The sequence below is a fragment of the Momordica charantia genome (assembly GCF_013281855.1).
Source record: "Momordica charantia cultivar OHB3-1 chromosome 4 unlocalized genomic scaffold, Mcharantia_2.0 BLBB01000004.1, whole genome shotgun sequence".
Classification (NCBI taxonomy): Eukaryota; Viridiplantae; Streptophyta; class Magnoliopsida; order Cucurbitales; family Cucurbitaceae; genus Momordica; species Momordica charantia.
Genome location: NW_028275162.1, coordinates 21,037,665 through 21,055,077, shown reverse-complemented (window position 1 = coordinate 21,055,077; position 17,413 = coordinate 21,037,665). Strand labels below are relative to the sequence as shown.

Sequence of the window (17,413 nt, the reverse complement as noted above, 5' to 3'; positions counted from 1 at the left end):
TGTGATATTTAACCTACAACTAATTGTGTAGGAATTAAAAAAGAAAGTAATAAACAATAAAAAAAACTAATTTATTTACATATATTATCTTATTAATTTACATATTTAAATTGAGTAACTAATAAGGTATTGGATTTATCTTTGGCACCCTCAAAATGAAAGTTACCAATTTTCTTATATTCTTTTCTAATAATATTTCTTTTTCCTAACATTTTTTTTAGTACAATAGCATATGTGAGAGTGTGTGGTTCAAACATTCGACCTCTTGACTGAGAATATATATATTGACCCGTTGGTTTAGAATATGACATTTTGATTGATTAAAAAATGGATAATATACAAAATATAAGGATGAACTAAATCAATGTTGAAAAGAAACATAGAGTAAGACCTAAAAACATGCAATGATTTAGGAAATGTTACAATTAATTAATTGGTTGGAGAATTGGGATGGGTAAAATTAATAATTTTACTGAGGAGGGTTTAAGTGGAAAAAACCAGCTTGAATTTGATGGACTGATAAGCCCTTTCATTTCTTGTTGCTGTGTTGGCCCCCCTTTGCCTACCATCTCCTTTCACAACTTGCCTCCTCATTATCCTCATACAGATGTGACATTTCATCTCTCCAAACACATAAAATTCCATTCTATGCCACATGGGTAAAAGAAAAAGTAGTTACAAAAAAGTAAATACATGATAGTAAAAAAATACATTATTTGAGTATGTCTTGTAGTTACAAAATTGATCTATGGATTGTTTAATTATACGAAGTTGTATCTAAGAGAATCCTGTTCGGAAATTATAATTTCCTCTCCCATAGAAAATATTCATGTACAATCACAATATTCAAATAGGAAGATAAACTGTAAAAACAAGAAAACGATACAATAAATTATAGTGGTTCACCACTAAGGACTACGTCTAGTCTTCCACTCAGATGTGGGTAATTCACTAGTAATTGTTTAAGGATTGGATACAAAACTCTCCCAAAAATATCTCCTAGAGGTCCTAACAAAAGTCCCCTAGCTTTTAAGTATTTTGTACAATTAATACTTAGGTACATGAATGAAAAACTCATAAGAATCAAGATACAATTACCCCGATAATGACGATCTTGATCAACCCCAAAGCCTTTGTCAATGCTCGAGCCACTGCCACCGATTTGCTGCCAAAACCTGTTTAAAATCGGCTGTAAATAACCCTCTTTTCGGCTGGTAAACCCTAAAACCTGTAAAGGAGTATTTGTAAACATCGAAACAGCGTCTTGGCACTACAGACGCAAAGACGAGCCCACATTCTGCAGCGGTGCCATGGTGCTGTCTTCTTGGCCCGAGTGGCCTGTAGCGTCCCGCTTTCTTGTTTTTCATCCCCACTTCGATCCCAACGCGTCCCAACTCCTAACTCATTTCTAACTCGTTACAACGTCGTTTTGACTCCACCAATCTCAACAAATTCTTTCTCATATACATTATTTACTATTTATGACTCTGTGTTCTTTTTGTCGTTCAAAAAGAATATTTGGAATTCATGACTTTATGTCGACTGTTTTGGAATATGTTCAAACCACGTAATAAAGATGTAGAGTGGTTTTCCTTTTTCTTTTCCTAATTATAAAAGTGTGTATAATATTTGTTTTAAAGATTCAAGAATTAAATGATTTGAATAGATGACTATTGGCTACTAAAAGAGATATATAGATATACGTTTATTAAAATAATCACGATTTGACAATATTGTTAACTAAAAGTATCCTATCTCTCTCCATTTTTTTTTCACCACTTGATAAGACAAATAAAAAAGTAAAGGGACATTGGGTGAAATTTTCCATTGACAATTAATGAAGAGGCCTTTTTTTTTCTATGATTGTTGCTATAGCTATTCAAAAAAAAAAAAAAAAAAATGAAAGTAGGGTCCTGCCTTTGTATATATTTCTCTAAGGCCAGCTATAGTTCCTTTGTCTCTATATATTTCTATAAATTTTTTTTATATTAAACTATTAAGTGTATACACTTTATTTTTCTCTCTATTTTTTTTTTCTAATTTGAAACTACTATGGTAAATATTAAAAAATATATATATATATTCCCACTCAAACAAAATATTATCCATTTATAAATAGGATTCTTTTAAATGAAATAGTATGTTGCAAAAATAAGAGATATTACAAAAAAAAAAAAAAAACTTTTCTCGACATTTTTGTTTTTGACGCAAAAATTCTAGAGAACTTTCAAGATATAAACATCTAATCATTTGAATTATTTTAGATTTGCACTAATTATGAACAAGGTTTGATATATATCATCTTCAAACAGAAAAAAAAAAATCTTAAAGATATTAGAAATAAAAGGTTTGTTATATTGTTGTTGGGAGAATTGGGTATGAACCAAATCCACAACCCCAACTAAATAATAATTGATGATTAAAAAAGCTTGATTATGAAGATGGAAGGAAAATTAAGTTTGGTAGATGAGATGTCAATCATATTTAATTAAGGTTTGATAGAGAGAGATGCATGGCTTAATTAATCAATTGGCATGAACTTGATTAATCCATTATTTCTTACCACACGTATGTAATACACGTGTTTGGTTGCTCGAAACTTAAAGAAAATTCCAAACATATACTTGATTTAATTTCTTTGAGAATAATGGTCTCCACATCACTTAATAGTATTATTATTGAGTTCAGAAGAATTTTTGAAGTTTTTCTTATGATTTTCGTGGAAATTCTTTGCCTACAAAGTCTATCCCTCAACTAAATAATGTTCTACCAAAACAAGCCGCCCCCATGCAAGGATGTGCAAGCATTAACTATGGGTTTGGCCAAAATTGATACTATTATAAGTTTAATCTTTAAATTTTGAGCCCTCGTTTTACTTGATCTTGAACTTTAAAAAAATTTCAAATAGGTATCAAATGATAAATCTTTGTGTCAATTCCATTAATTTAACAATTACATCACCAAATATCCGAACCTAACCCAAATTAATGAATCATGCCATGTGATTCTTAAAGTTCAGGACAAAGATTTGTTGAGCATAAAATTGAAAGTTCATGGATCTATTAGATACTTTTTCAAGTATAAGAAAATAAATATGACATTAAAAGTTTAGAGACCTATTAGAAAGTTTTTAAAGGAAAAATACTAAATAAACACAATCAAAAAGATCAAAAGTTAAACAATCTTTTTTAACTCAACAATTATGATGGTGAAGAACCTATGATGGTGGAGAATCGAATCATTGATCTTTGAAATCGTGATAAACCTCTTTTTTCTCTTGATTGACATTCAAAACTAATTGAGTTTGTCAAAATTCAACCAATTAACTTTTTTTCTTTATTTTATCAAATTATTTAGAGGGAGAGAGCATGTTAATAATTATATAATCTTATATATATTTGAAGGTAAATATAGAGAATGATTTAAGGTCGTGTGTCATGAGGACAAATCCTACTGTTAACTCTTCAAGTGGATACATATATATGAATTGAAAGGGTTTTGGATTATTGGTTATGAAATATATATATATATATATATATATATATATATATATATCATTAATTTGGCCGACATATTTGAAAGATTATACAAAAACTGGCTTGGATTAGACATAATAATGCTTGCATTCAAAAGCATCGCATTAATTCCTCTAAAGTTTGGTCACATACAGTAGTTTCATAAACCTTATCCATATTATTATATACTCCCACCAACTCAATCACTCACCATGTCAAACAAAAATAACATACCCTAAAAAACATGAAAGAAAATAAATCAAGCTAGCTAGCCAACTAAATATTATTGGAAGCAGAGAAATTTAAATATTTAAATATTTAATGATATTGTTCTTTAATTAAGTACATATTTTAATGATTTAAAATATGGATTGAATTTTAATCCACTTCCCTACATATGTATACAACTAATAAAAGAAAAAACTAATAGTAGAGTTTCTCTTTCTTGAGTGGAACTCCTAGGTTGAGGCGTTTGCTAAAATCTCTCATTTGAGTTCGAACTTCTTTAAAGAATGTTTTATCTTACTAAAGTTGTATTAAGGTGGTATTTTGTTAAGTGCACACAAACTTGAAATTGAATTTTTTTAATTAGAATGAGAATTCCTTACATTTACTTCACATTAAAGATATGTTCATATGATCTGGTCGAGATTAAGAAAAAACTTTTAGTTTAAATTGGGTTTGTAGAGGGTAGAGGGTAGAGAATGAAATCAAGTGAAGAGTTACTAAATTGAATATATCTATGGTTGGAGGACAAAATAGTACATGCCACATAGAAAGCAATGAAATTAGGTCGATCTACCAGATCTTTCCCATCGTCTCGAAAATACTTAGTGCTGACCTAATTAGCTCGACTAGAGTTTTGCGAAATAGCTCGATTTAGCCACACTGTTGGTCTTGAAAAGGCCATGTGCGTCAAGGTAAGGTGCCCAATTTTTTGTAATTGTGCAACAAACTCCGAAAATGGTTCAAAAGAACCGTTATGTGGAATAGGAGCATTAGTACTCAGGTATGAAATATGATTCATCATCTTGAGAGTTTAGATTGGACTCTTACTAACTTGAATGTAGGAGTACTTTTGCCTTTGTGTAGGTCCTTCCCATCATAATTTGACCTCGAATAACTTGACCATAGTCAATTCACATGAGTTCTTAGAATAGTTCAAAATTTCAGTACAAATATACATGTTTAACCATCGAACTATACTGATGTTAGTCATATTTCATCTTCTTATATTTATTAGTCGGCCCATAATTGCTTTAGGAAGTTTTGACCCACAAACCCTAATAAAAGGGACTCTTTGTTGAGAACAAGAGAGCTAATTTTGACAAAATTAAAGATTCGCGCTAAGAGTTGAACAAGTCAACTTTTGACACATAAAAGTCAACCATGCAATTTATTGATGCTAACTTGACATTCACACATTATCTCTCAGAAAAGGCCAACAGCTATGGCCTTGTTTGATCATTTATTTTTAAACTTCTTTATTGATTTAAAACAGTTAAACTAGTCAAACAAAATATCGGCAGAAACGATCAAATAACTCATAAATACCCTAAACAACTAGATCTATTGGAGGCGAATTTTCAATTAACATGTGGCAGGTCTTGATTTGGAGAGAATTATATGTGATCTTGAGTCCGTAAGGCCAAGATTCTTCACATCGGTCTTAACGATTATTAGCGAGTTGACGCTCTAGGTGGCCAAGCCGATCATGTCTTCCTTTGGTCTTGTTCCCGTTCTTCGGTCTAACCGAATTGAAGCTACTCTTCTTAGCCTCACTTTCCGACATATTCCATGACACAACGCTTCGACTCATGGTTACCTTAAAAGAGCCGTTAAAGTCCTATCAGAGGTCTTGTAAGAGAGAGTTCACTTATGAATAGAGACCACTCGGCTTTATCCCTGCAAGTACACAAAGACTGTACTCTCTCTCGAATATAGTTTGGCTACTCCCTGACTTGGATGTCGGCGTGTCTTCTATTTTGCAGGTTTCCTGTTCAACAAGCTTTCAGTTCATCTTCTAGGTCATCCTTCATCTGAGTCGAGGTTCATAAACTTGGTCATTTTTGTGATCAAACAAGATCCAAAACTGACATATCAAATTTTTTAAAATTATAATATTTAAATTGAAACTAAATTTAAATTATAGAGATAAGCTTGATAATTAGTCTATTAATTAACAAATAAGGTGTTACCAAAATAAACAATAAAGTTTAAAGCCTGAGATAGAATTATAAAACTTCGAATACAAATCATGGGAAGGGATCTTTTGAGAGAGAGTAGTCAAAGAACTAGCAAATTTAAGTTTGTGGTCAAAGAATTCGGAAATTGTGGCTATCAAACCTGCCCAATTCGCAAAGCAATGAAACAGATTTAGTAACTAAAGAAAAAAGAAAAGAAGGGAAAAAAAAAAGGAATTTATTTGTCGGCGATATTTTGAATGTGATCCACATTTTCCATGGCATTTTTCAGACAATCGGACTTTATTCATATATGGAAAATGGTCTTCGTATTTATTTATTTATTTTCTTCTTCGTATATTTGATATTTAAGTTTTCAAAAAACTTTCTAATAATTTTTAGAACCCGAAATATATTTATTTCTTTCGAAATCATTTTTAAATCATGGAAATGTTTACGAAGGGATCACCTAACCTAAAATTTTTCCCCTTTGATTTTAGAGTTTTTACCATTGAGTCATAAAAAAGAAAAAGTAGTGCTAAGTCATTCAATTTCATTATATATATTATTAGTATTTTATTATTAAAATGATATTTTAAAAATTTGAATTGGCCTCTTGTTATGAGTTAGCTGCCAACTACCTTGAAATATCTCCCTCAAATTATGGGTCGTTAGGTGGTTACATTTTTTTAAATAATTTTATTTCATCTTAATTCTTCTCGATGGAAGAAGAATTTAGGGAGAGAACTTTTTACAAAACCTGTGTTTTACATCAAGACACGGATTAAACCATTGGATAAGCTAGTAATGGTGTGATCTTTTTATGATTTTCAAATTTTATTGCTATGGTTGGAGGTACGTAATATTTAAATTTTATCTAATAGTAGTTACAATCAATTCAATCAAGTGATTTCAATATCTTTTTCATTTGGATGTGATATTGGTTATGTTATGGGAAGACAAAACTAGACTTGATAGACGAGCTACCTCACAGATCCATGACCCAAAACATGATTAGGTACAGGGCATGGCCAGATCCAAGGCATAGCCAGATCCTAGGCATGACCAGGTCCATAACATGACTAGATCATTTAGTGCGTAACCAGATCCAGGGCCCCACAAGATCCGACCGACCAGGTTCCGATTGTCCAAGTCTAGTTGTCCAACCATGTCTCGATCGACCTGATCCGACTACTGAAAAGTCAACTGCAGGTTACGATACCTCAGTTAAACATTTGGCGCACAAGATGCCCACAGCAGTAGGGTATGTTTCCTAAGAGTAAGCTAAAGGTACATCGAAATACCATACTCTTCATACTCGACTACTCAGATTTTAACTTAAGCATCAAAGCCTATGTGGCAATTCGAAGCTATTTGGTTTTGTAGGTATCGTCGATCTCTTTTATTCTAGAAGATCGGTGTGAATTTAGTAGAATCCCAAAAGGCCATATTTCTGAATGAACACATTTATTTATATACTTATTCTCTACCCATGATGTCACTGTCAAATTAGAGAATTAAAAAAAAAAAATTAAAACACCTATTATTATTCTAGATATTTTTGTAAGATTTCAAAAGAGATTATAAAAAGTAAAGGTTAATTTTTAAAAAGAGAAGTAAAAATGAAAATTATTTCCAAACCTAGTCTTACTTTTCTAAATTTTTAAGTGTTGAGTTTCTAATTACTCTAATCGACTTGGATTGGGAAGACTATCGTTGTACCTAAAAAATGACAAACACATAGCTTATTCTAATTTATTCGCCACCTATGTTGCATTTGAAATAATAAAAGAATTTATTAGGTAACATTCAATATAGTGATTGACTAGAGAATGTCCAAAAAGTAAGATGAGCAATTATGGTATAATGTGTAAAATGATTTTAGTTAAAAAAAAAAACATTGAATAAGCTTTATGAGATGACTAAAATTATTGAAGCATTCACAGATTTGACACTGTTTTGATAAAAAAATAAAACAATGAGCAGAAAAGAACAAGAAAAGACTCAAAATTCTCACTCCAATTTAATAGAGTACCAAACCAAATTACTTTTTTGCAGTAACTTGGGATTCTATAATTGCAACAACGATAATTTTTTGTTACATTAATTTTCTTGGATTCTATATATCCACTTCAAACCAATTATGTCAAATATTCATCATTGCCCCTATAATTTAATCTGTGTGTGACAGAGAGAATATAGTCATCATCTTTGATTATTCAATTTAATTTGTGTGGAATGACATGCATGCATGCATGTGCATAGTTGACATCAAATGCTTGCAAAGTGTGATATCATCATACATTGCATACTAAGGAATTCGACACCAAACTACCAATTTAAGCATAGTTTAGTGGTTAGAGATTTTCACTCAAAATGTAGTAGAAATAATTTACAAGTTAGCAAATAATAAGTATAATTTTTTTATTTATAAGAATGATAGTTTTTTATGCAATTAATTAAAATATAATTAATTAAAAATGTAAAATTATTTTTACTAATTTCTATTTATTCTTTTATATAAAAAAAGACTAAAATGCAAATTGTAATATTATATATTAATTATTAGATAAGTAATCCTCAAATTGTCACTCCTTTAGACTACAAAATTAAAAACATAATAATTTTGTTGAGATGAGACGACACTTAACCACTAAAATTGTGGGTTGTATATATTAGATATCCAATATATGAATTAAATTTACCCAACCCATCAGCTCAAGTTTTTGGGTTGATTGGTGGTTTATTCATCCTTAGCATGGTATCAGAACGGGAGGTCTTGTGTTTGAACCTTTTATCCAACCCATCAATTTAAGCTTTTGGGTTGAATGATTTTATTCATCCTTAATCGTTTAATGCAAAATTCTAATTAAAAAGTATAAGAACAATTGAATAGATATCGGTAAAATAGTTTATAGCAAAAATATTACTTATATGTAAGCGCAACATATGAATTGAAAATAAAAATAAGTATTAAAATTGAAAACAATAATTAAACAACAAATAGTATATTCATAAATGAAAAAAAAGAAAAAAATAGGTTATAAAACGGTAGGGTAGAGGCAGCACCATTTAAAAGCGTTTAAGGAAAAAAAAAATTCCTTTTAGAAAATTAGAATTTATCCCACCAACATATACCTTTTCTCTTTTTTTTTTTCTTTTTTAAAAGTAGACATATTTATATAAATAAAATTTTCATTTTTCCTATAAGAAATAAAAGAAACACGAATTTTATGATTTTTTTTCCTTTTTAAAAACTGATAAATTAGGCAAGTTTCATTCCACTTGTTGTGAGTGTTTTTTAAAAAATTACAAAATATATTAAACAAAATAACTTGAGAGTGTTTAGAAATCTGACAAAATAAATTGAAAATTGAGGTTGAAGGGACTGGAACCTAGGCGGTCAGGCTGTGGGTGTGTTTAAAAAATTGACAAAATATATTAAACAAATAGTTAGATAGTATTTAAAAGACTAACATAGAAAATTGAGATTTGAAGCAACTCGAATTAACAAGCGCATGACACTCTGCTAAAGGAGAATACTTTATAATTTATTACCAATAATATATATGTTATAAAGTTAAGTGGACTAGAACACGTAAGACTCTATGTAAATCTGTCCCGGTCGTAAGTTCAAATCCTCGTCTTATATTGACTTAAATATCGTAGTGTTATCTCTTTGGTATTGACACACTTTTCTTTTGTGTAGGTCATTGGGTTCAGTTGTTCGAGGTAAGAATCCACAATTCTCCTATTCACAACCCATCGAGTCAAATTCGACTCCCTTGATGCAACCCGACTCTCCAAATTACGTTACAATAACGCGAACCTAAAAATACAAATTTTAAAGATTTGTTACAAATTTCTAATAAGCAAATAGACAGGACCTTAAAAATTCAGAAGTCCACTTTTTGTAATTTGCAAAGCTGAGTGCTGGAATTGGATTCAATCACTAGAAAACTTTGGTTGGGGCCCGCCAGAGTTTAGAAGCTTTCGGAGACAGCTGGCAGTCCGCCGACGAAGAGAAATGAAAGAAATCCTGATTCCACGGTGTCAGTAGCAGTGATTGTGTACATCAGATGTACAGTTTGTACAATGGAACTGAGGCCACATTATGATTTGAGTTGGGCCACCTGATCCTCATCAGATGGTGGGGGCCCACTCTTCCCTTTCATCTAATAACTGAAAACCTTACACCCTGCCACACGGAATTACCTCCCTCTTTGTCAACCTTTGCGGGGCCCACATATTTTATCTCAAAAAACTTTTTGCTTCCCCATGCTCCCTTCCAAAGCTTTTTCTTGGACATTGTTTGGCCCAATAAATAAATAATGGGCCTTACCACTTATCCGAGGCCCACTCCTCCTGTTCACAATTTTAGATAATTACAAACAAATTATTGTGTACTATATATTACTGTTTTATCCCTTGTGTTCAATTTCTATTTTCCAATTCCGTTAAGTTTCTATATAGCAAATGAGGCTGTGAAGATTCAAACCTATACATTATTAATAGCTCAACCAAGTTAGTTATATAAATTTTATAATAATCATTTTTTTTACTTCAAAATTAGTGATTTATAAATAATCAAATGTCACGTGGACTACATTTGAAGATTTGATGCCAGTCAAAGAATTAAGAAGCCACAAAAGAAAAAGGCTATTCGAAGGAGCGGGAAGATAATGCTTATTTTGCTATTCGATCTACAATTGAGTATAAATCACAGTTTACATGAAAAACTTTGAGATCCAGAAAGTCTTTCCCCAACTCAATGACGTTTGAAGCATGCATAGCAGCTTTGCTTCTATTTATCTCCTCTCCATTTAATAACCGAGTTGCTTCTAAATAGTTGGGTTGAATAATAATCTTTAGAATTTTCAATCTCAATGCCAGCAGAAGTTGGTCCCAAATTGCTAGAATCTCTACATGTAGCAAAGTGTAACCAACCTCGAAGGATAGAGATATAGCGAAAGTAATGGAATATTAGTCTGTCCGAATCATAAAGGCAATTCTAGTAGGTTAAAATAGACTGTGAGAAGCGGCAATCACGGTTGATTATAGCATGCTAATAGTTGAGTGTGGCACACTCACATTTGATTCGTATACTATTTGTAAGACAACCATTTTGAAAGTTAATTACACACTTATCTTCGATTTCTTAATAAATTTTTGTTTGTTCTTACAATTGATTAGTTTGGGAGAGTCCTTTGATTTACAAGTCCTGTTAACGGAGAGAGCTTAGAAAAGCAATAAAATTGGAGAGAACAACAAAAGAATACAGAGCATAAATTCAATTTCTAGATCTAACCCTCTTGTTCTTATATATGTTACAATATGATATGAATAGATTAATACTTTTTTTTTTCTTATTTTTTTGGAGTGAATGTCATTTGAGATAGTTTGGAAACGTCGATTTATTATCGTATACGAAATCGACGGTCGAAAACATCTCATTATTGTCATCGTCGCTATCGTCCTCATGAACAAGTGAGCTACCAGAATGATTGACATGATCAAACCTGTTTGACAAAAAGAAGCTCTGCAAGGTTTTCAAATTTGTTAAGGTTTCAACTTGTGTTGTGAAAATTGCCATTACAGGCCTATGATCTGATAGCTTTGATTCCCCTCGGTTGTATGATACTTGTTTTAGCCCATTTCCATTCCATATAATTCGATCACACCTGAATTTACAAACCAAATTTGTCTTTAGCTCTTGTCAATGATATAGAGAGAAAAAAAAACAAAAAAACAAAAACAAAAAGTTGTGTCATTTTCTTTTATTTTTAGAGAATATTTCAATTTTTAGCCCGAATGTTATCAAATTTACCTAGTATAGAAAAGAGAAAAAACTTAAATCTCATTTTTGGTCTTGAACTTACAAAATATCTCATTTTTTCCATCAAAGTTTTTTTTTTCCTATCAAAATGTTTATTTTAGGCATTCAACTTAAAAATATAACTTATCTTCATGTGTACTAACATGTTAACATGAGCGTGTATTAATTAAACCATATAGATTGAGATGAGTATTTGATAAGCTCACTTTTGGGTAGAAAAATAATATAACAAAGATCAAAATTATTATATTTTGGGGACTAAAATAGATTATAAAATTTATGGACTAAAATGATTAATTCGTTTTGAAACTTCAAGAACAAAATTGGAACAATCCTAAAGGTTCAGGGAGCAAAATAGGATTCGAACCAAATATTAGTATGGTAATAATTTTGTTGTCTTATTTACTGATTTACCTCTTATACTTATGTTTTCTTCCTTTACTCTTGGTTACTTTTAAAAATTTAATAAGATTTTAAAAACTTAAAATAGATATTTTGAAATTTGGCTAGGGTTTCAAAAAGTAAGTAGATTAAGAACAAAGAAAATAGGTTCATAAATTAGCATGAATATTAGGAAATAAAAACGGCATTTTTTGAAGGTAAGGCAGAGAAAAAGAAGAAAATAAGAGCAAAGAAAAAAACTAGCTAATACAAACAAGATTTGAAGAGATAAAAAAAAGAATGGTTATCAAAGAGAGTTTAATAAATGAATTATGTTTTATTTTTAGTTCTTAAATTCGTGGATCATCAAATTATCATATAAAGGAACACTACTGGAAAAAAAGAAAAAAAATTAGAATGAAATAAAGAAAGTACCATGCAGGAGCTCTCCTTTTCTCAGCTTTTAGACCATTTAAAGTTCCATAATAAACCTCTGAATTTGGACAATATTTGTAAGTTGGTCCAAATTTTATGTTCCCTTCTTGCCATCCTTCCAATACTTGACCATTCATCATCTCCATCCTTAGCTTCATTTCCAACAAAATAATAAATAATCAAATAATAATATTTTGATAACGTGAGCATATGAGATTTATATACTCCATATTAGAAAACCTATGATTCGAAAAAAAAAATCATATACTATAACATAGGTTTGGCTTCCCAATTCTAATTAAGCTATATAATCCATAATGCTTCAAATATGTTATTTTAGAAAATGTTTGAGAATCTAACTTTGAATGGTAGTATTTAGATTGTTTTAAAAAATGAGTTCTATAAATATTTTTGGTTAATTTATCAACATAATTATAATTAATTACCTGGTCATTTTGTAGTAAAGTGTCCCAATCCTTTATTTCAACTAAAAATCTTGTAGTTGCTTCTGGTAAAGAAACTCTGTAATTCAAGTCCCCAAGCAATATTACTCGGCTGCATTCAGAAAAAGATCATAAGTAATAATTAATTAAAGCTTAGTTGCTTTTAATTTAATCTTTAATTCTTCCAATCAAGTCAACTCGAATAATTGTACAAATATGATCATTTGATTGACTTTTAATTACCAGATATTAAGTTACTGATTTTCAAGTGGTTTAATCTTCCCAAATTTAACAAAGAATAAATATTCCCCACTATACGTTATAAAATAATTAAAATTATGTTAAATTATAAGCTTTATAAACTTTCAAATTATACCGTCTAATAGATTCTTAAACTTTTAATTTTGTATTTAATAGGTAAACTTGGTGGATAGAATTTTGACCAATTGGATATTATTTTTTAGTCCTATAATAGATAAAATTTAATTTTGTATATAACATTCGGTGAAGATTGATTCCCACCCACATTTATTGTATACAAAGAAGAAAAAAGAAAACAATTCAAACAGTTGATGAACCAAAATTGTTGTTTAACTTTGTATATATTTTTTTAGAATAAAATATCGTTGTTTAACCTTAAAAAGGCAAATCAGTATTAAGTTTTAATTAGGATTAAAAAAAGATTTATTTATATATAGAAAAGTACAAAGGTATGAAGACAATTTCAACTTAGCAATAATGGAGCTGACCATTTATTTATTTCTCCACATTTAATTAATTTAGACTAATTAGCTTCCAGTTATTCAATTTGTCTCTGCAACTAAGTGAATATTCTAGAAACGAAATTTCTAATCAATGATTGCTAAATTTTAAAGCAATTAAATGCTCGATTGGTCAACCATGAATTAATAAATATAATTTACGTACTAATATAATGTATAAAATCATCATAATTTTTTTTAGTACAAAAAAGCAATCATGATTGAAACAAATCTACATATGGTTTCATGTCACTTGATTTGTTTATAATGCAATCAAACTGTTTACATTATTTCAGTTATTGATAAAAATTGATATTAAACGTCTATAGAAAACTAATCTTCAAAATACAGAAAACTAAAAATAAAAATCATCAAATCTAACTTTATTTTAATTTGTACTAAAAAAAAACTTTATTTTAATTTATATATTTTCAAGATTGGGTCTTAAAAATAATGAGCAAACCATAACTAAACATCGAATCATCGAGTTTTAGAATAGTAATAGGTATGTTAATCCGAAAATTGATTTAATTTATTTAGATTTAGAAAGGAAGGGTAAATAGAGCTTACTCATGATGGAGAATTTTTTTGGGCAAATCAAGGGAAGGGCCCTTTGGAAACTTGGTACGACATAAAATGTCACAAACATTTTCATTTCTGTTCTTCTCATCTCCTTCTTTTCCTCCTGAAGCCAAATGAGTGCAAACAAAGCAAAAGCTTGTTTCATGTAATCGAAATCTAACAGAAACTGATCCCTGAAATGTCAAAGTTATTAACCAATTTAATTATATTATTAGGCTTTCAATTATATAACAACAACACAACTTAAGTAAAGAGTTACATTCTTTGGGTTTGTGAAAAAACTATAAATAGGGGAGATAAAATTTCATTTGGTACGAGAGAGAAATTAAAACAAAACCCTAATTTCAATAATCTATGTTTTAAAACGTAGACGTTCCAAAGTGAAAATAATTGAACAGTAATTGACATATATCTCAAACTAAGAGGTTAAAAAAAACGTGACCTAAGAATAGAAAAATAGAATTGCATTTGGTAAGAGTTGTTTGTTGTTTATAATTCTAATTCTTTCTTTTTTTTATTGGAAAGGGAAATAGAAACATGAGTGGTAAGTCTTTCTTGTTTTTTATTCTCTAATGAAAACAAATGTAGAAGCTTTACTTTATATGAAGATTAATTTTTCAAATTAAGATTTTGTAAGTCAAAAATGATAAAATAATCCTTCCATCTATATTTTTTTAGAAAAATTTGGAAACATGAATGGGAAACTGAGACCCTTTTTTCCCTTCCCTTAATATATATGGCATCCTTGACTAATAGTTTGGACCCTACTACCTGTATAAAGCTTGCATCTTTGCTCAAGGAAAATGTCAAAGCTAGGGCTCATTTGGTAAAGTTATGTTCCTTGTTTTCAATTTTCTTTTTTTTAAATTGCATATCCCTCCACACCCATGGATTCAACAGTGATAAAACAAGATCTTATTTATGTCAGAACAAATTGGAAACATGAACAACTTTCTAGTTGTTGGAAACAACAAAAACAAGTTTTTTTTTTGGTTTCTTGTTTCCCTTTGAAATGTGTTCCAAAACATAAATAAAATGTTATTTTATCATTTTTGAATTCATGTGTATCAGAGTCATGCAATTTTATTTTTCCTTACTAAAAAGGAAGAAACAAAAACAATAAACGGAAACAACGGGCCCTTATTTTGTTGTTTTTAAAACATGTAATAATTTTGTAAACATGTTTTAAAAACGAAAAACCAAAACTAGGAGCAGTTACCAAATGTTCATTTTTCTCAAAAATTACAAATGAAAAATAAAACGAAAACGATAAGATTTCGAAATGATAGGATTGAAAAGAAGATGAATGTTTCAAATATAAATGAAATATACCTTGTTGCCAAGGCAGCCCATGATGCCACAACCGATGCAACAAACACTTGGATTCCTTATGAATGGATGAAGCTCACTTCGAACCCAAATTGAGATCATAATCCCAACCATTTGTTTGCTTATAATACACTTGAAATTTTGTCTCACTTTCTTCTTCAACGCCTCTCTTATCATCGAATTCCATTTTGTACAGATCTTTCTGTTCTCTGATCCAAACACATTCGAGGCTTTCAGAGGCACAATTTCTTGGAAACTGCACATGTGCACACAACTCGTGCATATAATTAAATTGAAATCACTAATTAACCCTAATTACTTAACTATAATCCCTTTATTCTGCATCTCTACTTTGAAAGAGTATCCTAACCATGACTGTCTAAATTTAATTTTCTAGGCTTCAGACATATAAATTAAAGAAATAAACATACCATACGAACAAATTTTTGAAAATATATAAGACCTATAGCAATTATTAGTTTTGTCTTTGCATTAGGGACCGAGTCATGGTCTTCAATCTTTATTTGAATAATATTTGTGTTTCTTTTTCATTTGAATGATATTCTTTAGGCACATGTTTTTACCGGAGTGTCTATTTCATTCCTATACCACCTAAAATGATACCCAAATTCAAAAAATCATGAAATGGTTGTCAAAGGAAATATTAAAGTAGAAATAACAAAAATGACCCCAATAGGGGAGAAAAAGAAAAATGAAAATTACCCAAAAACATAGATGTCACAAGAAATGTCCAACCAATCCTCCATGTCCAAATCTTGGCTTGGTGCAACACCTCCAACATTCCATGTACTAACAAAAACCCTGCCAAAAAAACAAGACATATAGCTTAAAGTTAGGGGAAGCATTTACAAAGATTAATGAAAAAACATATAATGGGAGAGATTACTTGTAAGTATGGATTGGAGGTTTATAGAAGGCATTTGGAACTGAAGAAGATTGAGCAAAGATTGGAATCTCAAGCAAATTGGCTTCTGAGTTGTTGTTGCTTGGAATGTCTGCCACAAAGTTATTGCTTCCCAATCTCTTCTTCAAGATCTTGTTGGCAACCAATCTTGGCCACATCACCTGAAAATTTGATTGAAAATTAGTTCACAATGCAAAAATGAGAGAGAGAAAGAGAGAGAAAGCTTAGTACTTCTCCATGCTTCCCAGCCATGGGGTTTGGAGAGAGAAAGAGGAGCTGCTGAGAGAATGAATGTTTAGTAGAAGAGAAAAAAAGAGATAAAAATAAGAATTTGCTGAGGAAGAGAAGGAGCTGTGCAAGTTGGGAGGCCGAGAAGGGCAACCCAATGACGTGGGTGATGATGTGGCTTCTCACTCAGGGCAAGAAAATGAGTCTTTTTTTATATTCACGAGTGTCTACGTCAGCTAACACGCACTTTAACTAATCTCACGAAGCAATCGTCTCATCCTACAACATTTGGTGTCTGAAAACACATGAGAATTGATTTCCTAAGTAGGTAGTTATCATGTGGTTTGAATTCATTTCCTCTCGTTTTACTCTAGTTCTTTTAGACCAATAAGTTATCCATAATAATTAAGGAAACATGGTCGGGACAGGCTTGATTTCAAATTTTTATTCTTTAATTGCTTTTTTGGTTCATTTGGTTGGGTTGTGATTTCGAAAGGGAAAGTTTTGGAAATTTGGATTTAAATAAGTGCGAGTGGGGGATGGATGGATCATGGATGGTCCAATCCAAACATATTCAATTTTGAAAATCCAGACTTCAGAGAAAATTTTATTGCCTCAATTACAGGGAACAACTCTTTATCTTTGCATATACATTTCAAGTTTTTTTCAACCCTTTGTTACTAGACCACATGTTTGGCAATTCTAATTTGCTTAATCAACTATTTTGATTTGTGTTCTTTTTTTTTTTTCTTCCTTCAGAAGTGGAGATTAGACTACATAACCTAAGGCATAAGA

General features: G+C 30.4%; 1 protein-coding gene across 2 annotated transcripts; it reads right to left on the bottom strand.

Annotated features, from left to right (window-relative positions):
• Positions 1-10,960: 10,960 nt before the first annotated feature.
• On the bottom strand, positions 10,961-16,726 carry LOC111015654 (DNAse I-like superfamily protein). Of its 2 annotated transcripts, XM_022290745.2 has the most exons (8): positions 16,622-16,726; positions 16,373-16,551; positions 16,189-16,287; positions 15,469-15,721; positions 14,125-14,309; positions 12,797-12,905; positions 12,351-12,502; positions 10,961-11,379 (listed from the first exon to the last, which is right to left on the bottom strand). In XM_022290745.2, the coding sequence occupies exons 1-8, from the start codon at positions 16,640-16,642 to the stop codon at positions 11,085-11,087; spliced, it is 1,293 nt and encodes a 430-aa protein (XP_022146437.1). In that variant the 5' UTR covers positions 16,643-16,726; the 3' UTR covers positions 10,961-11,084. The 2 variants fall into 2 exon arrangements, with proteins under 2 accessions (XP_022146437.1, XP_022146438.1); XM_022290746.2 differs by lacking the exon at positions 16,622-16,726 and having other exon boundaries at positions 15,469-15,674; positions 16,373-16,489.
• Positions 16,727-17,413: the final 687 nt, after the last annotated feature.

What these genes read in the sequence shown, in the direction of transcription:
- LOC111015654 (XM_022290745.2), bottom strand. Translation starts at nt 16,642, where the DNA reads ATGGCTGGGAAGCATGGAGAA. An exon ending in AAAAAAATTCTCCATCATGA is followed by an intron (nt 12,906 to 14,124) that starts GTAAGCTCTATT and finishes TTCTGAATGCAG; the next exon opens with CCGAGTAATATTGCTTGGGG. An exon ending in CTTTACTACAAAATGACCAG is followed by an intron (nt 12,503 to 12,796) that starts GTAATTAATTAT and finishes TTGGAAATGAAG; the next exon opens with CTAAGGATGGAGATGATGAA.